The 22529-nt window shown below is 39.0% G+C and overlaps 1 protein-coding gene across 1 annotated transcript in view; it reads left to right on the top strand.

Annotated features, from left to right (window-relative positions):
* Positions 1 to 1407: 1407 nt before the first annotated feature.
* KCNH8 (potassium voltage-gated channel subfamily H member 8) overlaps positions 1408 to 22529 on the top strand; it is a 360147-nt gene continuing 339025 nt past the window's right edge. Inside the window, exon 1 of the mRNA XM_086674209.1 lies at positions 1408 to 1718. Within this exon, the coding sequence (XP_086530335.1) occupies positions 1643 to 1718 (76 nt within the window). The 5' untranslated portion in view covers positions 1408 to 1642. The remainder of the gene's footprint in view (positions 1719 to 22529) is intronic.

The following is a 22529-nucleotide window of genomic DNA, read 5'->3' as shown; positions in this document are numbered from 1 at the left end:
CCCCTCTTCGCCCCAGGAGCCTGGAGCAAACAAGGGCCCCCCGCCCCCCGCCTCGCTACCAACTCTAGTGGGAGGCGAATTCCCAGGCGGCGGGGAGGCGAGCTGCCCCTCGCCGAAGCTCACACACCTGTTCGCTTCCCCCCCCTCCTTTCTTTCCGGGTGCGCCAGCACCTGGGCTTACGTTTTTGTTTTGTGTTGCTTTATCCCTGGGCTCTCAACTTTTCCCGTCACGTCTCCTTACTTCCAGGGTTTTCTGTAGAATCCCAGCTCGGGTGTCCTCCTCCACGCCCGGCGGGGCTGCGCCCCAGGTTTTCCTTGGCAGAAGGTTAGCAGACCGGGAGTCCCCGCATGAGCAACGGGGAGAAGGGCAGGGAGAGACCGCTTTCGTTTTCCATGACACCTGCCGTTCCGGGGACTCGCGGCCGGGCTTTCTACCCGGAGGTTCCAGTATCGGCGGAAGCGTAGCCTTTGGGTGGGGATGTGGGGTTGTTGAGGGACGGGTGGGGGCGGTGGGGTGGTGGAGAGGGGGCAGGCTGGGCTGATTGGTGTTGAAGTTGTTTTTTTACAAGGCAACCTTACAGGGTTTACTTACATTGTATTTTGCAAATCAATAAAAACAAAACTTTTCTAGTAATGTTTTATGTACATTTCACCAGGGAGTGAGAAACCATCATTGTCCATTAAAAAAAAAAAAAAGCTCTTTTATTATTTTCTTTTAGTTAAGAATGGATTGGGGAGACCAATGGCAATTTGGGGAAAGGGGCCGAAACACCCCCTTTTTGAGCCCGGCAAGGAGAGTTGGAAAAACCCGGGAGCTTTGGACTAGTTTTCAGGCGGAAAGACCCGGGTGACTGGGGAGGGGGCCGCGCAAGTAACTCCAAGCTGCCCTGCTCCAATCGCGGGCACTCAGGTGTGCCGGAAGGGGGCCACCTCCCCCTGGGGCGCCAGGCTGCCTCAGCGCCCTGGGACACCACTGGGGGAACTGCCCCCTCCCAAGCTCCAGGCCGTGGCCGGGTACCTGCCCCAACCTGTCTCCTCCCCTTCTTCGGTACCACACCCACGGGACTCCGGTCTCCCCGGGAGAGGGACGGAGCGGGAACAAAGGGGTCTTTGTTCACTGGCTCCTGGGGGGTGGGAGTCGTGCTCGCGCGCGTTTCCCCGCGCCCCTTGGAAACGGGGAGGCTCGGCGCCACCCGGCCTCGCCCTGCGGCGAGCGCCGTCCTCCGCGACCCCAGCGCCTGAGGTCAGGGCGCGGCGCCCCGGGCCAAGGCGGGCTCTTCCCGAGCGGGCGGGGTGGGAGGCGAGGCGGCGCTCGGCGGGCACTGCCGCCCGCGGAGGGACGGTGGGGGGTTCCGGCAGCTGGCGGAGGTGGAGGGGGCGGGAGAGGGAGCCTGCGCCGGGCTGAGCCTGGAGGTGCGGGGCGGGCTCGCCGAGCGCTCGCGGAGAGGCTCCTGCCGGAGCAGCGGCGGCTGGAACGCGCACCCTCTCTCCTTCCATCCTCCACCTCCTGATCAGCCCCAGCACCGCGCCAAGTCCCCCTCCGCTGCCGTCAGCACGCTCCCCTTCTCCCTTCTTGGCACTTTCCTATTGAACCATCCGTCTGGACAAACTTTGATGGAGAATTTCACACCACGCTGGAAAAATGCCGGTTATGAAAGGATTACTGGCGCCCCAGAACACCTTCCTCGACACCATCGCCACCCGTTTTGACGGAACACGTAAGTCTTGCACTTCGACGAGTTGTATGGTATTTTCTGAGAATGATTTTCCACGTACAGATTACTTTCTCTCCCACCTTCTTTTTTTTGCACCAGCGGAGTGAAATTCCTTCCGTTTTTGCAGAGGTGTCTTTTGTGCGGAGACATTTCCTTCCACCCATGGTTAGGTGTAGTATTAACACTTTGGATTGGTGTAGTTGGCCCCCTTGACTTGCTGGGTTTGTGAGGGCTAGAAAAGAGCCTGAAGATCGATGCCCATGTTCACTGTGGGACCTGTATTTTGGTACCTCTTTATGGAATTGTTTTTCTTTTTAATGAATTTTATGGGGTGAAAGTGGGAATGCCCATGTTACTGAATTGCCTCCTTATCTTTTTAGAGTTTCAAGTCTGTCTAGATTATGGGGTGAGTTTGTAATGTTATGCTCCCATGAGCATCATTCCTTCAGGTCTTTCGGATAGGCATGATTTCCCATCAGAGTTCAAGAAATTCAAACCAGAGTCAGGATTGCCAAGTGTAAGCTGTCTGTAGAATTTGAAGCGTTGTGAGTTTGTCAGAATCTTGATTCCTGGTTTTATGCTAGAATAGCGCACCTCTCATTCCTGAAATTATCCTAACCCTTTAGGAGAGACTATTGGGAAGGGAAGAGCTGGACATTATAAAGGCACATCTGATCATATGAGAAAGTGTAGACATTTTTTTCTTTGAGGGAGAGTATTATTGGACGTTTAGCTGGTTTAAGCTACAGTTGAAAATAAGGATATGGTGTTGTGTGAATGCTTGTAGATTGTTGGGAATCACCTGCAAGTTGTTCTCTTTCAGGACCACGGTCAGGTCCCCGTTCCTTCCCAGGCTTCTCAAGCTCTCCTCATGAGCCCGTTGGTCTTCCCAACAGGCTTAGGAGTCTGTACTTTTACCCCTGACAAGTTCTGTCTCTCAGTTGGTTTCACTATGAGTATCCCCACCTTCTTCCTAGCTTATGTTGCTTCTATGTGCCGTCTTTCCTTTTTCTGCCTCTTTCACAAAACTCCCAGAAAGTCATTTATTCTAAAGGCTTTTCTGTGGTTCACGTACTATTGTTTTTTACTGTGATGGTATATTTCTTGGAGCTGACATGAGAGAGCACATCTAATTCTATTTCCACACCAGTAGTGTGTGTACACACACACACACACACATATGCACGCACACTGTGAAATATACACATGCACATATACTGTGAAATATACACGTTTCTATTATGTAGGGATAAAGTCCTGGACTTTGTGCTTTAGGAATAGTTGGAAAGTTTACATAGGAAGGAAATGAAGCATTTACTTGATTTTGTTTAATTTTAATTTTTGATATCCACCCTACTCATGGTAGAAGGTGTGGATATTCTTCCAGTGTTTTTAACTTTAGCTTTAACCATTCTCTCCCCTTTTATATTCGACTTGTGTCATATTGGTGAAGTGCAGTGCAATTATATATGTGCCTTCTTTAGATAATAAGAGAAAATATTGTAATAAAACTAGTCCCTGCCACTGCCATTACCTCCACCACCCAAAATCACTACTGCTGACTTCAACCATATGTGATTGAGGGTACTACTAATTATTTCCTTAGGAACTGATTAGTTTCATGTGAATGTTTCTTCTTGAAGTTGCAAATTTAAACCCCAAAGACTCAACAAGGATCCCAAAAGCATCTTTTGAAAATGAGGTAATTGATCAATGGTATTTGCTTATCTCATTGTCATTTAAAGTTGAATGAAGTGCAGTGTGTAGTGAATCATCCCAGCACAGCCCTGGGAATTACTGCAGCAATATATTTAGGTATGATTTACTAATGAGAGGGGTTTTCGATCATCAGAATGAGATACCTTTGCCTCTTTCTCTCACTGTAACATTTGGTAAGCAGAGGGCTAGTGAATAGCCTTTGTTTTTAAAACTAAACATTAACGTTAATAAAATGGAAGATTAGAAATTTTAAGTTCTTATTTAAGAAGACCATCATTATATACTAGCATTTAGAATAAAAATCACAAAAAAACCCAAAAATTGTTGGAGAACATGCTTGGTCTGTGCTCCACAGGGTCTGGGGGATTCCTGGAGGGAACCACTATGCATGCAATCAGTCTGAAAATCAGTGAAACAAATTTTAAAATGATGAGTAACATAATGGTTTACTTTGGCAAGACTTTTTTTTTTTTTTTTTTTTTTTTACAACATCTAATGAATACCCGTCCCAACAAACCCCACTCCAGGAAAGAGGATTGTATTTTTTCATTTACTTCTCTTTTGAATTGCAGGATGGTTTAAATAATCTGAAACTTAAAAAAAATACTTTAAATAAATTTTTAGCCTCAAATTTTGCTGTATCTACAATCATGGACATACCATTTCCTTGGCTAAGTATTTTATCATATTCTGTTATGTTTCTGTGTTGACAAAATTTTAAGTGTAAGTACTATCCCTGTAACTCTTCCTATGATCATCCTTATTTCTCTTGATTTTTTATAGTATATATTTTCTTGTGCAAGTTAAAACTTTTTGCAAGATGAAACCATTTGTAAATTAGCAAAATTACCACCTGCCCAAATAAAAGCTCTACAGAAAGTGAATAATGTTATTATACTTGAAATGTAATATGTTTTTTACTGGCACATTGTCTGCTTTATTTGTTAGGTATACTTTACAGTCATGTTAGTTTCTTATTTCATTTTATATTGGGTAATCCTGATGAAAAAATAAGAGAACAAACAATAATCCTGGCAAACCACCTTGCTAACTTAACCACCATACAGTGTTATCATTAGCCCTACTGAATTAATATTGTAATGGAAAATAATAAAACAAAACATCATTCAAAACTTCTCCCAGAAAAAAAATAAGTTTACAACAATAAAAGCTTATAACATAATCTTACTAATTTATCAGTTGAAATAGTATCACAGGGCAACATAAAAGAAGTTAACAATATATTTTATCACCTGGTGACACATTATTGTTTTATATAATAGGTCATTTCTTACTTTCAGTATTTAAGAAGTGAATTCTTTCTCAGGATTGAAAGACAATCATGAACCCTTAATTGGAAATTATTTTTTCCAATATGCAATTTTTAAAAACTATTGGAAAATACAAATCTTGTTATATAAAACTACTCTATAATACATTTACTTTTGACATATGTTCTTCTGGCTTCTGTTTAATTGAAGTGCAGTGAGAGTTAGAAAAACAGAACCTTGCACATTTTAATATCTATACCCTATTAGGACAAAAAAGTAATGCCAATGAATTTTTTTGACTCATTACATGTAACCACACTTCTCATTGGGAACACTCTAAATCAGACAGACAGACAGACACACACACACACACACACACACACACAATGAATGTTAAAACATTATGATCTGTATCTAGTTTACTTTTCCCACATTTATTATGTCTAATATATTTTTAAAAATCTTTTCTGAGTAGACTTTTGTGCTAAGCACATGAATATAAATCTGGACAAAGGGAAAGTGTAGTAGAAAACAGGTAAGTACATATTTTAAAAATAGTTTTAGTACAAATATTTGGTACCATTCGAGAAGAACTCTTTTCTTTCCTTCATATAAAACTTTCAGAAGGAAGTGTCCATTTTCAAATATAATTAGTCTACATTTTCTTTTTTTTTATTAAAAAAAAATTTTTTTTAATGTTTATTTATTTTTGAGACAGAGAGAGACAGAGCATGAACGGGGGAGGGTCAGAGAGAGAGGGAGACACAGAATCTGAAGCAGGCTGCAGGCTCCGAGCTGTCAGCACAGAGCCTGACGTGGGGCTCGAACTCACGGACCGCGAGATCATGACCTGAGCCGGTCGGATGCTTAACCCACTGAGCCACCCAGGCGTCCCTAGTCTACATTTTCATAGCTGTATATTAGCATACATTTTCCAGTCACGTTAAAATTTGGCCAGAATACTTCTCCTTTGGGGTTAGTGAGATAAGATTTAAGGTTTAAAGGAAGTTCGTAGCTCAGTGGACTTTATCAAGGAGATTCCAAAGTATTCTGAATAACAGTGGTTTAGAAACTCATTCATATTTACATATATTTTATATACTCCTGTATAGACTGTTTAAAATGGTCCAAGGAGATTTTTTAAAATTGAAATGCTTCCTTTAGAGAGGCAATTGCAATGCTTTTTCTTTTCATCTTTCTTTTCTTCTTTTTTTCCATCTTTCTTTTCATGCTTTCATCAAATACATAGATTTCTTCACATCAGAAGCATAGAGAGAAGGGTAATGAACCCAGTGCTATAGGAGGAGGGAAGAACGAGGTGGGGCAGTAGTGGGGATCTTCCTAAGTCTTTGCAGGCTTGTAGCTTGGAGAATATCAGCAAAGGCACTTAGCCAGTAAAAAAGAATGAGCTCCATTATGTATGGGTCTGTCTATAAAAGGCTATTACATGAAAACATTCAAGGAAATAGCTAACATTCTAGAGATACCTCTCCCAAATAGTTTATAAAGACTCTTTAAAATTTTTTATATGCTACTAGTAGTCTCTTTTATTATTCTTTGTTTAGGGAGCCAGTTCCTTGTTAGTTTTCTTTTTCTGCGTAGTAAATTACCACAAGCTTAGTGGCTTATTATGTCATATCTTCTGTAGGCCAGACATCTAGGATTAACTAGGTCCTCTGCTCAGGGTCTCACAAGGTTGCAAACAGGTTGTCAGCTGGGGCTATGGTCTTTGCTGAGGCTCAAGGCCCCTCTTCCAAGGTCGAGTGGTTGTTAGCAGAATTTAATTCCTTGCAATTTTATGATTGAGTCCTCCATTTTCTTGCTGTCAGATGGGGACTTTTCTCAGCAACTAGCAGCTGCCCTCAGTTTGTTGCCACGTGTCCTCTCTTATAGGCCCTCTCACAACCAAACAGTTTACTTTTTCAAGAGCAGCAGGAGGGTCTCTCCTTTAAGAGTTCATCCAAGTCAGGCCTGCCCAGGAGAATCTCCCATTTGATCAACTCATAGTCAACTGATTATGGATCTTAATCACATCTCTAAAGTCATCTGTTCTGTCCACACTCAAGAGAAAGGGATCAAAGTGTACATACAAGGAGTTGAGAATCTTGGGAGCCATCTTGGAACTCTGTGTACTACAGTTGCTATTCATGCAAATCCCAGTGTTCTCACATTTGTTCTTCTAAAACGTAGATTTACTAAGCACGCTCTGTAATTCTGTATGCATGAAACCCTGCTGAGTTTACATCTGAAATCTTAGTGAATATAAGGCCCAACTTACCGGACGGAGGGTTTTGCTTCACATTTTGCCAAGGGCATAGGGGTAAACCTAGCCTAGTTGAGCTAGTCACATTTAGTCAGCTGTCCCATCAGACTCTCAAACTCCTCATCATCTACAAGTAACGTGGAGGATGTTAGATTATTTTCAGAATATTAACGCCAGTCTCTCAACAGGGTGCTCCCTCTTTACAGATAAGGAATGGGGTCTGTTAGTCTGTGTCTATGGATATCTTAGCCTTCACTGGATGGAAAACCAATCCAAGAATATAATATCTGCAAAGAACGATCTCCAGGACAGGTTGTCTGTCACACTCTAGACTGGGCTGCTTCATTCTTACTAACTTCTTAACCAGGCCTGTTTCTGGGCAAACCTTGTGAACTGCTTTGAAATGGGATGATTTCCATCCATTTCTCATGCTTCTAACCATGTTTTAGATTTAAGACACTCCCCACTATGCACTCTTGCATTGAGGTTGGCTGTGGTCAACTAAATAGTGTTCTTTATTTAAATTTCATTCTAGGTTTACTAAAAATTAGAAAGAGAGACGGAGGGGGAGAGAGAGGAGAGAAGTGAGAAGAGGGAGGAGGGAATTATTTATTCTCATTCCTTGACTTTGTAGATGAATTCTTTACTCTATAGAGGGCTTATCACAGGAGTTCTCATAACTTCCATGCAGTGATCAAATTGTTTGATTTATAAGAAGTGGATTTATGTCTTGGGGCACCTGGGTGGCTCATTTGGTTAAGTGTCTACCTCTTGATTTTGACTCCGGTCATGATCTCACGGTTTGTGCTGTTGCGCCCCCTGTGGGGCTCTGTGCTGAGAGTACCAAGCCTGCTTGGGAATCTCTGTCTCTCTCTGTCCATCCTCCTCCCACACTTGTGCTCTTGTTCTTTTTCAAAAGAAACATTAAAAACAAGGAATTGGATTTATGTCTTTATCACATGTACATTTCTTTTAATGAATGAAATATACAAATAATAAGAAAAGCCTTATTATACAGTCCTTAAAAATATTAGATAATTTTGTTTTGACATCATTATATAGAGGAAAATTGATAACTAATATGTTAAAAATGGAAGTTACGCTCACAATGTAATTTTTTTTAGGCTCTGGCTTTTGGTATCACCTATAGACCAAAGGCCAAGGCATAAACCCTCTTCTGGCATGAAAAAAAGCATTGAAGTCCTGAGTTACCAGTGTCTGGGATGTGCTAGACCCAACGCACTTTTAGAGTGGTAGTCTCTCTGATGAAATCTTTACTTTATTCATCAATAATCAATCATTCAATCATTTCTTCAACAATATTTAATATTTAATCATCACTGACTATATACAAAACCATTATACTAGGATCTTTGGAATAAATCAGGCTTGTCTTTCTCTCAAAGAGGATGATAAAAGTATGCAAAAATTACTGTAGTAAAGGTTGGAAATCTGTAAGAGTATTCAAGAGGTATAGGCAACGAATGGGCTGTGTACCACTGGATGAGAGAAGAAGAATTTCTGTGGGTGAATGATCTGAACGTTTTATGTAATGATTATGACTTCTGGGTGGGAATGATTGGCACGTATATGATAAGGACAAAGACAATATTCTGTTTGCTCTGCCAATTTGTGTAGCAGTGTCATTGAGGCTAACGGGGATCTTTAAGGATGCGAAGGGCGAAAGGTAAAGGCAGGAGGAGAAGGGAAAGTCAATTAGGCTAGGCGTGGAATGTCTTTAAAGTCAGAGTGCTTTGTCACAGTAAGTCATCAGAGGTGATAGGTTAATATCTTGGTAGGAGTATAGTGCCATCTGTGCCTGATGTAAAAATTCTCAACCTTTCCATATTCCACAGGCTGACGTCCATCTTGAAACCTAAGGTGTTTCTTCTTACTATCTCTTCTAAAAAATGCCTTTACACTTCAACAGGGGTCCCAGAGAATGCAGTGGAATTGATGTGTTCTTCCCTTTTTCTTCTTTTGCATGTATCTATCTTGCCCAGGGAGCTAACTCTCACCTCTTAGGAAAGGGAGAGATTGATTTCTGGCCACATAGCTGAGTACTCTTCTCCTCCAGGGCTGTGTCATACTATAGAATTATGCCTGTGGAGAATAAAAAGAATTGAGGGTGTGCTAGCATTCAGTCCTAGTCAAGTCGATGGGAGAAGTGCCAACAGTAAAAGGCACAGAATTGCAATTGCTGCAGAGATAGTTGGGTTCACCCTGGCAGTGTATATTTGCTGATATAGTCTAAATACGAAGTTTTAAATGCATTTTGGTTTAGCAGAGCCAACAAACAAAAAAAAGATGAGACTTCAACTTTACCTACGGCACAGTTCATATTTAGCAAGTGGAGCAATTGAAGAGCTTCTCAGTAATTTAAACAGTCAAATATAGTTCTTGGCTTATAAATTCCCTGGAAGATATGTTTTGGTTTTCTTTCTTAACTCTTTTTTTTTTTTTTTAAATTTTTTTTTTCAACGTTTATTTATTTTTGGGACAGAGAGAGACAGAGCATGAACGGGGGAGGGGCAGAGAGAGAGGGAGACACAGAATCGGAAACAGGCTCCAGGCTCTGAGCCATCATCCCAGAGCCTGACGCAGGGCTCGAACTCACGGACCGCGAGATCGTGACCTGGCTGAAGTCGGACGCTTAACCGACTGCGCCACCCAGGCGCCCCACTTTCTTAACTCTTAATGCAACTATCTATCTCCCTTAAACCCTTCAAAATTCACATGTCCCCAAATGAACTAATAATCTTTCCTAGTCTCTGAAATCTATTTGCCTTCTTCTGTTTTCTGGTTCCATTATTGGCATCACCTCCCACCCATTTCTTCGAGCTAGAAATCTGAGCCGCCCTGGACTGCCCACACATCTAATTGGTTATCAAGTCTTTGCGATTTTACTTTAGAAATGCCCTAATCTGGCTCTTCACCTCCTTTCCATGGCTTCTTCTTTAGTTCGGATCTTCTGTTTCTTATCTATGTGGTTGTAATCTTACTCTAACTGGATTTCTGTGGCCACAGGCCCTTATCCTGCTCACTCCCTACCCTTCAGTCTACATTGTCTCTAGAGTGATTTCCGATAAAAGCCAGGTGATTTAATCATTTGACCCTCCTACTTAAAGCCACCCATCAGCTCCCTGCTACCTCCTGGAGAATGTCCGAGGTCTTTAGTGTCCTATGATCCCAAGGTGATTCTGCAGATTCTTTTTCCAACCACTGCCTCCCAGGCTATAGACATACTCACCCTGAATCTGGTGCTCATTCACCTGGCTCATCTGGGCCTCTGCTTGTCACTTGAAGAGCAAGATCCTTTATTTTCTTCAAGACCCATCCTGAGGGTTGCCTTGTATCTAAAGACTTTCTGTGAGGCTCCAAATTGAGTTAGGTGGCATTTACTCTCTGCTTCCGTATTCTCTTGCCCACTCCTCACATGTGCTCTGCTTATGTGCTTTCCTATTTCAACCCTCAATTCCTTCAAGCCCTGATTGTCTTTATTCTTTTCTATCCTCGTTGCTCAGACTTACGCTTGGAACAAAGTCATGGCTCAATAAGTGATTCTTTGGGTAAAAGAATTTCAAACTCGTTGAAGGGTGGGGTTGTGTATTCATTGTCTCTCTTCTTCCTTCGGTGCTAACTGGTTTTCCTTTTATTCTGTATTCTCTTGTTTAACTAGTTTTCAAACGTAACTCTAGACTGGCTTCTAGCTCCTCATTTTCACGTGGTTCAAGTACTGATTTCCTTTATTAAACTTTAATGATAATAGTGACTGCATTTTGGGCATGTCTACATGCACCCTGTATACGATGCTGGTGCTTTATTTGTTCCTGCCACAACTCAACAGCCCAGCAAGGGGGAAGGCAGCCCCCCTTTTTGTTACAGATGACAAAATTCAAGCTCAGCACTTTTCTACTTTATCACACTAGCCTGTGATTTTTCTACTATAGCCTGTGATTTTTCTACTATATCACACTGCCTCTAAAATGTGTTTTTTTATAGCAAGTATAAACAAACTAGGGCAATCTGTGGGATCATTTCTAGTTTCTAACTCTTGCAGAAAGGGATCTCTGCTTTAAAGTTTTTAGCCCCTTCTAGTATATATGCCGTTTTTTTCTTTTGATATACTGTATTATGCTTTAAGTACTTGTCGCTTAAAGAATGTTTTTAAATTGGAATTTAAGACTCATATCTGGAACTACTGAATGCATTCATTGTGCAAAGCAGTTTTGCTCATCAAAGAAAATCTACTGTCCGTGTTTTTTAAAAAAATAAAGAAATCCATTTTCTTTGAGATTTGGTGCTTAGAATTTGCTGATTTTAGAATTTGTAATTCTTCTATTGTCAGGCTAATCTCTCTATAGCAGATATTCTAAATCTCCTAGCTATTGTAGTGACAGCATTCTGTGTTTTCACCTTGTTTTACAGAAGAAATTCTTCTACCTACTTTGAGTCTGCTTTTATTGGGAGAAATATATTCTCCACTGTCAGGGATTGTTGACATCTTTTAAGAGAGATCATTTACCTTTACCTTTTCTCCGTATTGAATTTACAGGAAGAAATAAAGGTACCTGGCTCTCCAAATCTCAGAAATAATCTAAATCTCTTCTTTCTTTCTTTCTTTCTTTCTTTCTTTCTTTCTTTCTTTCCTTTTCTTTTTTCTTCATGTTTTCTTTTGTTCTATTAAGTCTTTTGGACAGGCTTCCTTATTGTACTTGGACTTGTCAGTCCAAATCACCCAATTTCTCATTCTAGTTATTGAACTAGAGGGAACTGAGACCAGAGCAGTTATCAGTCTTTCCATGTTTTGTTTGATTTTCTAGAAAAAAGGATCCACACAAGAAGTTTACATGTTATCAAAATATCAAACACCCAGTTTGACAAGAAGTAGACTTGTCTTTAAGTGTGGTGTTCCGGTTATTTCTTCAATCGAGAGAATAAAAGAATAAGATAAAAGCAGGCATACTTTGGACCTTCACACCTAAATAAATGTTTCTACTATGATTCTATAAATGGTGGAAAAGAATGGATGCCTTGGGACTGTAGCTTTTGTACTGTATTAATTTGGTACATCTTTGATTAGGTTACATTTCAGTCATCTGAAAATGAGCCTGCTACCTTCTCCCAAACAATGTATGCGTCCACGTTTTAGAATATAGAACTAATAATCACTGAGGGCTCTGGTCCATCTGTGGTCCATAGTGTGTAGCATATTTAAAAAATATTTTTTTAATGTTTATTTATTTTTGAGAGAGAGAGAGAGACAGAGCGTGATGGGCGGGAGGGACAGAGAGACAGGGAAACACAGAATCCAAAGCAGGCTCGTCGTGGGGCTGGAACTCATGGACTGTGAGATCATGACCTCAGCTGAAATCTGACGCTTAACCGACTGAGTTGCCCAGGCGCCCCATGTGTAGTGTTTTTCATTCAAACAACCCAAAAGTTATAAAATTATTTGAAAGATAGTAATAATAGTTAATATTTGCATAGCATGTCAATATATTCATTTTTTTATTCCGTCACTTGAATTACTTTTGAATTTAAGCTAAAATGTGGGTCCCTATTTTAATTTTAAATGCACATTTGTTTTCTATGAATGAAGTTGAACATTTTTTTAATATATTTAAGGTTTATTTGAGTTTCCTTTTCTGGGCATTATTTACCCGTATTTATTGCCCCCTTTTAATTAGGTTGTTGGGATTCTCCTTTTGACATCTATGAGCTTTTTACATAGTTACAAAATTAATATTACATTCCTGATGTGAATTGTATAAGTTTTTGTGTATATTTTTGGCTGGTCTTTTGATTTTTATACAGATGAATTAATCAGTTTTCTTTTATTGATTTCTGTTTTTTGTGTCATACTAAGAGAGGTATTTTCTATGGTAAACTTATTTTTAAAATATACCCTAAAAGGGCACCTGGGTGGCTCAGTCACTTATGTGTTTGACTCTTGACTTAAGCTGAGGTCGTGATCTCATGGTTCCTGAGTTCAAACCCCACGTGGGCCTCTGTACTAAGAGTGCAGAGCCTGCTTGGGATTCTCTCTCTCTCTCTGTCTGTCCCTACCCCACTCATGTTTGCTTTCTCTCTCAAAATAAATAAATAAACTTAAAAAATATATCCTAAGTGCTCTCCATGGTTTCATTTTGTATATTCAAATTTATTCTCCTCCATTAATAAGTTCTGTAGTTTGATCTATTGAATGTGATGTAGGAATCAAAACTTATTCTTTCTACATGACTATCCATTTTCCTAACAACATTACTCAATTAATTCATCTTTTCTATGTTTTTTTCCTATTCATCTTTTTGTTCCATTGTTTTGTTTTTCTAATTCAGTCATGTTTACTTGAAGCCTATTGACTCTTATGTGCTATTATTTTTTTAACCAGCCAGCTTGCTGAGTTTCTACTATCTTTTGTAATAATTTTTCCAGTTGGGGGCGCTTGGGTGGCTCAGTCGGTTAAGCATCCGACTTCGGTTCAGGTCATGATCTCGTGGTTTGTGAGTCTCAACCCCACATCGGGCTCTGTGCTGACAGCTCAGAGCCTGGAGCCTGCTTCAGATTCTGTGTCTCCCCCTCTCCCTGCCCACACTCTGTGTCTCTCTGTCTCTCAGTAATAAAAAACATTTAAAAAATTTAAAAAAATAAAAAAAATTACAATGTAATAATTTTTCAGTTGGTTTCTTGGAGTTTTTAGCTAAGACATAATATTGTCTTCAAATAAAACACATTTTTCTTGTTTGCTTCTAATTTTTATAATTCTTACTTTTTGTCCCTTTAATTTTTTTCTATTTAATTGTTTTGGCTAGTACTATAAGCATTATAAATGCCATTAAAAATGGTGTGGTGATAGTAGAGAAAATCCTTCCTGACTTTAATGGAAATTATTTTAGTGTTTTTCTGATAAGTATTTTTCTGGCTTTTAGTTTGAGAGATAGATATTTTATTATATATTTCCACTTTAATAAGAGATTTTGTTACATATTCCTGTTTTATTAAACAATTTTTATAAATTGTCTTTTTAGCATCTATCCAAACAATTCTGTTTCTTAATGAATCAATTAATGTGATAGATTCAATTAAACTATCCTCGCATTCTTTCAGTAGAAGTTACTGGGCCATGTTGCTGGATTTTACTTGTTAATGTTTTATTTAGAATCTTTCACTGGAAATGCACACATGGACACACATGTATGTGCATGTGTAAACATTGACATTTATTTTCTCTTTTTGTTTGTGTGCATTACTGAATTTTGGTGGGGGATCCCACATATCCGTATTTGTGCTTATTAATGTAATTCCATGTAGTTTAGCATTTGTACCAACTTTTCCATATTTTAATAAAGTATCACTATTTTTAAAATATTTGTTTATTTTTGAGAGAGACAGAGCACGAGTGAGGGAGGGGCACAGAGAGAGGGAGACACAGAATCTGAAGTAGGCTCCAGGCTCTGAGCTGTCAACACGGAGCCCCATGTGGGACTTGAACTCACAAACTGTGAGATCATGACCTGAGCTGTAGTCGGACTCTTAACTGACTGAGCCACCCAGGTGCCTCAATAAAGTATCACTATTAACACTTGCATTAAAATAAGCCAAAATTAGGGGCGCCTGGGTGGCGCAGTCGGTTAAGCGTCCGACTTCAGCCAGGTCACGATCTCGCGGTCCGTGAGTTCGAGCCCCGCGTCGGGCTCTGGGCTGGTGGCTCAGAGCCTGGAGCCTGTTTCCGATTCTGTGTCTCCCTCTCTCTCTGCCCCTCCCCCGTTCATGCTCTGTCTCTCTCTGTCCCAAAAATAAATAAAAACGTTGAAGAAAAAACAAAACAAAACAAAAAAAATAAGCCAAAATGGGTTGGTAGATCTTCAGTTAGTTCTTACAGGTTTTGACTGTAGTCTTGTCTCATAATGTCTAGGATGCCTGTGTAGTGAATGTAGGTGTTACTTTAATGTGTATTTAAATCTGAAAGATGCCAAAAATATCCTTTATCTCAACCCTTTCCAGATACAAAATACTTAATAATACTGTGTGTACCTACAGATCTATCTATCCATCTATCTGTTATCTATCTATCTATCTATCCTTTCCTAGCGCGACATGTGCATTATGTACCGACGAGTAGCACCAAGTCCTGTGAGATGCATGAAGTTACCAGGACACAAGTTGGTGGAGTCCATAGGAAATATGGGAATTTATAGCTTAGGGATACATGAACTTGAGGTAGAATGTATCTATTTTTGGTAGTTTAAAAAATGTTTGCAGTGAAACTGTTTTGCCATCAGTGACCTCACAAAAATGAAAAATGTGTTGGGGCGCCTGGGTGGCGCAGTCGGTTAAGCGTCCGACTTCAGCCAGGTCACGATCTTGCGGTCCGTGAGTTCGAGCCCCGCGTCGGGCTCTGGGCTGATGGCTCAGAGCCTGGAGCCTGTTTCCGATTCTGTGTCTCCCTCTCTCTCTGCCCCTCCCCCGTTCATGCTCTGTCTCTCTCTGTCCCAAAAATAAATAAACGTTGAAAAAAAAAAAAAAAAAAAAAAAAATTTAAAAAAAAAAAAAAATGAAAAATGTGTTTAATGAAGTACTGAATTCCCATTTCTTTTTTTTTTTTTTTTTTCAACGTTTATTTATTTTTGGGACAGAGAGAGAGCATGAGCGGGGGAGGGGCAGAGAGAGAGGGAGACACAGAATCGGAAACAGGCTCCAGGCTCTGGGCCATCAGCCCAGAGCCCGACGCGGGGCTCGAACTCCCGGACTGCGAGATCGTGACCTGGCTGAAGTCAGACGCTTAACCGAGTGCGCCACCTAGGCGCCCCTGAATTCCCATTTCTTAAGAAAGCTGATGTGAGTGTGTAGCTGGGAGAAAATGTTGACATTTGCATTTGTCATGGTGCCCACGTTGGGGCAGTGTCACTATAACCACGTTAACTTGGAAGCCATAAGTCTGTTGAATAAGCATCAACGTGTTATTTAAAAATTAGTAACTGATTTAAGAAGATTATGTTTGCAAATAATGATTCATTCTGCAGAAAGTATCTTGGATATACTGCCCTGTGAAGCGTGATTTTTCACTTAGATTGAAGGACTGCTCTTCTAAGTGAACTTCACTCATTCTTCTTTATCTTTTTTTTTTGGTAGGGTTTATAACGGTATAATTTTCATACAGTAAAATCACTCCCTTTAAATGCATAGTTCAATGAATTTTGCAAAATGTATACAGTCATGTAACTATTACTGTAATCGAGATTTAGAATAGTATTTTTACTCCCAAGGTTCAAATACCCTCCCCCTACTTATATTTCTTAGCAACAGTTAATCAGTTGTCTTTCCTTATGGTTTTGGCTTTTTTTAGATTGTAACACTAATGAAATTATATGATATGTTACATTTTTTTGGTGTGGCTTATTTAGCATAAAGCTTTTGCAATTTAGTTTTTTCATGTATCAGTAGTTTGTTCTATTTTACTGTTGAAAATTGCATTCAGTTTTGATTTTGTTTTCTTATACATATAGAAAAATGAAACAACAGCATTTAATGTATTGTTCCAATAGAAGAAGAACTTAGCAAGTGTAAATACCATCAGGGTTTTTGATGGGAAACCAGTTAATTTTAATAACGCTTGAGTTTTTGCATCTAATTCGTGGATATAAGTAAAGCTTTACAAAGTTTATTCTATAGAAGGTAAGTCATACATTATTATAAATGTCACTGTAAGTAAATTCAATTAAATGGATCATTAAAGATATAGTTACTTCCTTTGCGGTGACAAGACAAATGTAAATTTTGGTAAAGCAGTGTCACAGTACAAATAGTGTTTATTGAATTTAAAAAATGTTTGAAGCCACCATGTGCTTGGACTTGGCTGTGGTGTGCATATGATTCATTTCTGTGTCAGGAAACAATGATATTCTATCAATCACTAAGAAGCTGTAGTGGTCAAAATTACCAAATATTTTTATATATGAAGAATTCGTTTCAGTGGTTACACTTCATGATATATAATGTGAAACGCAGAGAAATACTTGGCATGGCACACAGAATGGTTTCTCTCTTACTGCCTCCCGTCAGTCAGAATTTTAAAATATCTGACTCTTTGAATTAATGATTTGTAAATAATCTAAGTGCCCCCAAAAGTTATCAGCATTTTCTAAATGAGTCTTTTGTGTTTTCTTTTCATTTTGTTTGGAGCATTTGAAGATATTTGAAATGTTTAATAGACAGAGTACCAAAAACTTCATTTTTGTGGTAAGCAAAATTTAAAAACATCTCTAAGCAAAGCAAAGGAAAAAAACTTAAACAGTAAGAGCTCAAACTATGTACTAGATTAATATTTGAAACTTTCTAATTGTCCTTTGGAATATTTCAACTTGAAAGACTCTTTTGATGCAGGTTTTATTTCTAATTGGGTATATTTAGGTTCAGACTGAAACTGAATGGAATTGAAAAGAACTACGATTTTGCAGCACGAATATTTGGCAAAATACTAAAAAGAATCATAAAGACACCTTTTATTTTTTATTTTTTAAGCAGGCTGCACACCCAACGTGGAACTTGAACTCAACCCTGAGATCAGGAGCCAGCCTGACAACTGAGCCAGCCAGGTGCCCCATAAAGACACATAACAAATTTTTGTATTACAGAATTTTTTTTGAAGGTAGCTACTTTGAATAAGGCAAAATGAGAACCTATGAAGTTTTCAGCCTGAAATATTTACACTTTTAAATATAAAAGAATTGAAATATTCTTCATGAGGCAAAATTTTGGGAAAAACAGAATTGAGAATATCATCTATTTAGCAAAATTTGTATGTGCCTAGAAGGTATTTCAGCAATTACGGAGTATTTTTTCAATTAAAATTTTTTATGGTCTATAGTGAAGAGTTATTTGAAGATGTCGCAATTTCAAATTTATTAACCATAAAATGAACCATTGAGGAAAATTTCGGGCAATTTTATGAAAAAAGTTAAAAGTAATAATGCTATATAGATGGAAAAAGACATTTTCTTTTAAAAATACCAGCAACTTGGTGAAAGAGACAGATATGGCTAAGTGCATGATATAAGTTTGTGAAACTATAATGAAAAGATCATTGTGCTTAGATTATTATTTTATTTTCTGGTAATATAAAAATACAAGTATTGTTTTACAGAAGTAATTTATGTTTCAAAATAGCTTTGGAAAAAATAAATTTTAGATATTCATTAACATAAATAAACCAAATCTAAAAAACAAGTACTTTTGAGGTGACTGGGTGACTCAGTTGGTTAAGTGTCCAACTTCGGCTCAGGTCATGATCTCACAGTTCCTGGGTTTGAGCCCCGCTTAGGACTCTGTGCTGACAGCTATGAGCCTGGAGCCTGCTTCAGGTTCTGTCTCCCTCTCTCTCTGTCCTTCCCCGACTCGCACTGTGTCTCACAACAATAAATAAATGTTAAAAAAATAAAAAAAAACAAATACTTTTAAAATTATATATTTGTATTCTTTAGTACCTGTCTTCACTCTCAAAGGAGTCCCAGCATCATCCTATGTTATATTCACCTCATATTGGGATTTTTCACGGCTCTTTGAAATAGGACTTTTTGCCCTACCCCAAACTACCTTAAATTTCCTTAAATCAGACTTTTTATGTAATTTACTTCTTAAGATATTTTTTTTTCCTTTTTTTGTAAGTAGTCTCTACTCCCTATGTGGGGCTTGAACTCATGACCCCAAGATCTAGGGTCACATGCTCTACCAACTGAATCAGCCAGCCACTGCCCACCCCTGTGCCCTGTAATTTACTTTTTATATTATCTTCTAAAGTAGATTGACGGAGTTCAGGAAAAAAATTATCCCACAATTTTTGTTGTTAATATAAATATTAAAATAAATATTTAGTGATTTATATAACCCTTTTTTGGTATCCCTTTAATTGGACAGAAACCTTGAAATGGAAGTGACTTGAGTTTTTATTGACCTGTGATTGTTCTAGATATTTGTATTGTCCTCACTTTAGAGACAAGAAGACAGAGGATCTTAGAGAGAACCTAGAGAGACTCCTAGTATATGGGAGGGCTGGGCTCTTACACTTGTCCTTTAATTCCAAAACCCATGTTCTTCCTTCAGCTTTACTCTGATTTTAATTTGTAACAGTGAGAAGAGAATTGACATCTAATGAGCAACCATGCACCCAATGCTGTGTTTGGTCTTTTCACCTACATTAGTTTATTTAATCTGTGCAACACAGCAAGTTAGATGTTTTTATTCCTACTTTATAGGTAGAGAAATTGAAGCCCAGAAAAGTTGAATAAATTGTTAAAAGTCACACACTTTATAAATAGTGAAGCGGGAATTTATAGATAATAGTTTTGACCATAGTAGTCTATATTTAATAAAAAGGCAAAAACTTGGAGCTAAATTGTAAAGCGTTACATTTAGATGATTAAGATCTTAACAGTCATAGTTGACTTCACGTTGAGACGCAAACCATTTTTGTGCTGTTTAAGAACACACCATTATTATCCGGGACTGTTATCCTGGATTATCCAAGAATTTACCTCCTTTGCTAGAATAAGTACCAAAAATGATTCTTGTTACTTGAGGGGTCATGACCCACTGGCGTTGGAGATCACCTGAGAGCCATGCCCCAAGCCCAGACATTTGATAATATTAAAACTGATTCAGAGTTTTCTATAGAACGGTGTCACATTAATCTGAATTGAAAAGTGTTTCTAGCCGATCAGTCGTTGCTTAGGGGTGGGAATGGGGTGGGAGAGGTGGAATTACTAAGGGGTTTGAGGAAACTTTTGGGGGATGATGGGGACTTATCTGATGAAGGGACTCTCAGGGCTGGCTTTTAACCTATGCTTCATCTTCCTTCGGGACCTGGCATGTAGTGTCCTTCCTTGGTCCCCTCACTATCCCTCCCCCAACTAGAGCAACTCTGACATCACCTATTTTATACATTGTATTTTGCATCAGCTTTGCAGTGAAGAATAAGCTCTGTGGTTAAAAACAAATTTGGAAACATCACAGCTGGCACTGAAACGTTATATAATTGTAGCTATCACTGTATGATGAGCTCTCACTACCACCTTACTGCCTGTTTAAACCCATCTTAACGGGACCAGTTGTTTCCTTCTATGTGGATGAAATTGAGGTCAAGTTCTGTGACACTTTTGGTTAATATTAGGAAATGAAAAGATCTTGTAGTTACTCTAGTTTTAGTTAATAAAGATCCAGTGTCACAATTGTCATCTTCTTTGAAAGGACAGCTCTTTCCTCTCCCAGCATGGGTCCAGGTTGGCCTGGGAGCCTACAGTCGGAAAGCTCCCCACTTACGAGATTCTCCTTCCCCATTCATTAGGCTGACTTGGGCTCTTCCAGGGTTGAACCTGGAGGAGATGGGAGAGATGTGGGACAGAAAAGTTCTTAGCTGACAAATATTGAAAGCTGCCATTGGCATTTTGGAGCAAACCTGGTGTTCATTTGATATGTACTGCTCTAGCCAAATTGGTAGAAGCCATGTTGATTGGTCACCGCCTTGTTTTGGTTGTTTGGTGGGCGTGCCATCTGTTGTTAAATCTTTGGAATATGACCTGTGTTTTGGGGTTTGTACTGAAGCTGGTTCTCTTCTTGGGCACTTCCCTGAGTTCTTAAGCCCTCTTCTCTCTTTTTCTCTCTCTCTGTCTCTGTGTCTGTTTCTCTCTCTCTCCCTCTCCCTCCCACCCTCCCTCTCTCTCTCTTACACACACACACACACACACACACACGCAGCACATTGCACATCCCAAGGGATTTATCACCTGCTTCTTCGAAGGGGATCATTTCAGCCCTACAAGGGTACTTCTTGTACAGGATCTTTGACGACCCCATGATGGCTGTCTTGTGGGCCTGAACTGAATCCGTGGAATCCATAGGAAACACCTTCATGTTCTTTGCAGATCACGTTCAATACGGTAATCTCCTTTCACTGTTCAAGCAGCTCAGCTGGCCAGTTACCATCTCTCACTTTTTAAATTGTTTTCCCCAAATTTCTAGAGGACACTCTTTGACAATGCTATTGAAGGGCCATTTCCTGGGCTTGAGGTGAAAGCCAAGCCCCTCATCTCTTGAAACCCCTTCCTGGTCTCCCAACCCCACTGTTTTATAACCTCAGTGTTGATGAGGGGTTAAGAGTGTGCAAAACTGGTTTTTGTTAGCGTCATTTAAAAATTCTGTGTGTAGTTTTCTTCTAGAATGTGGAGACATTAACACCTAATGTTTTACGACCTCAACAGAAATGGGAAATGATATGGGTACATTTTATCATCCTCTTATATAACAAGGATACTTAGCATATAATTGTCCTTCAATAAATGGATAACTTCAGCTAAAGTGAGTCTTAGGATCCTATCAGGAATCAGTAAATATTCTCCTTATTACTAAAAGATTGTTTATAAATATCTTTTGTTTTCTCATCAAAGAATTTCAACATCAATTTTGTGTTATATATTATATTGATGGAAAGCATTCATAAATACTTTATTATAAAGCCACACGTATTAAGTCATTTATTTTACAAATACTAAAGTTTGAGTAGGAATTAGATGTATTTCTGCTTTCAATCCATGGAGAAGATTCATATCCGTGCGTTCCAACCTTATATCTTAATTCTTTCCTTGTATCACTATCACTTTATGTTATATTTTATTCTATCAGTCTTTTGTGATATATTGAAAGAAATGCCATCATTCTCATTTTACAGATACGGATATTGAAGAAAAGGCATCTTCTCTTAAGTAATGTTCCCGTGCTGTACTCTTACCTTCCTGTTTCTTTGTTTCCCTTCCTTATCGGTTCCCCTAGCTCTGTCCCCAACACACACACTCACACATGCACATGCACACACACAACTATTTATAATTTAGTATGACTTCATTTAAATGTTAATTGCTCCCAAAGTACTGTATCTTGTATAATGTGATAGTGTCTTGGGCTTAAAGAATTTACAACATTTTCCAATATCAGAAAGTTAGATGGGGAAGAGATTTGGGGAATATTATGAAAGATCCTCCTTGCACAGGCTTAAGGATACTCAAAGTTAGATGTTCAGCCTTCCTTTACCTTTTTGTACAAATTCTTGTGACATACGTTTTAAATAAAAAATAGTATTCTTAGCTACATAGTCTCTTTCTTATTCTTGTTCTAATTTCATTTATTTATTTATTTTAATAAATTATATATATTTTTGTGAGACACATGAATAATTTCTTTTCTGGAACAGCTCATCATATAAATAAACATAAGTTTTAGGAACACTTGTTTTTTGACTTCCTGAGAAACTTCCTCACTGGCTTAGAGTTTTCTAGGTTAAATTAGGTCCCTTGGAGGATACAGCTCATATTTTTTGCTCCTATTCATTCCTATGTATCTTATTTTTCAGTGACTAGAGGGGTAATAACAGGGAGACAATGAGTGATTCCTGCCTCTAACATATTTTTCAGGATGTCATTTTTTAAGAGTTGACGCAAATGGTAGGGATACATGGTTTTCTTCAATTTTTTTTCGGTATTCACGTAGGTACTCAGTAGACTGAATCTATAC

Source organism: Puma concolor, chromosome C2 (genome assembly GCF_028749965.1).
Source record: "Puma concolor isolate L17-30 chromosome C2, mPumCon1.1.hap2, whole genome shotgun sequence".
NCBI lineage: Eukaryota > Metazoa > Chordata > Mammalia > Carnivora > Felidae > Puma > Puma concolor.
The sequence above is the reverse complement of the archived record's forward strand: the minus strand, read 5'-3'. Positions and strand labels throughout refer to the sequence as shown.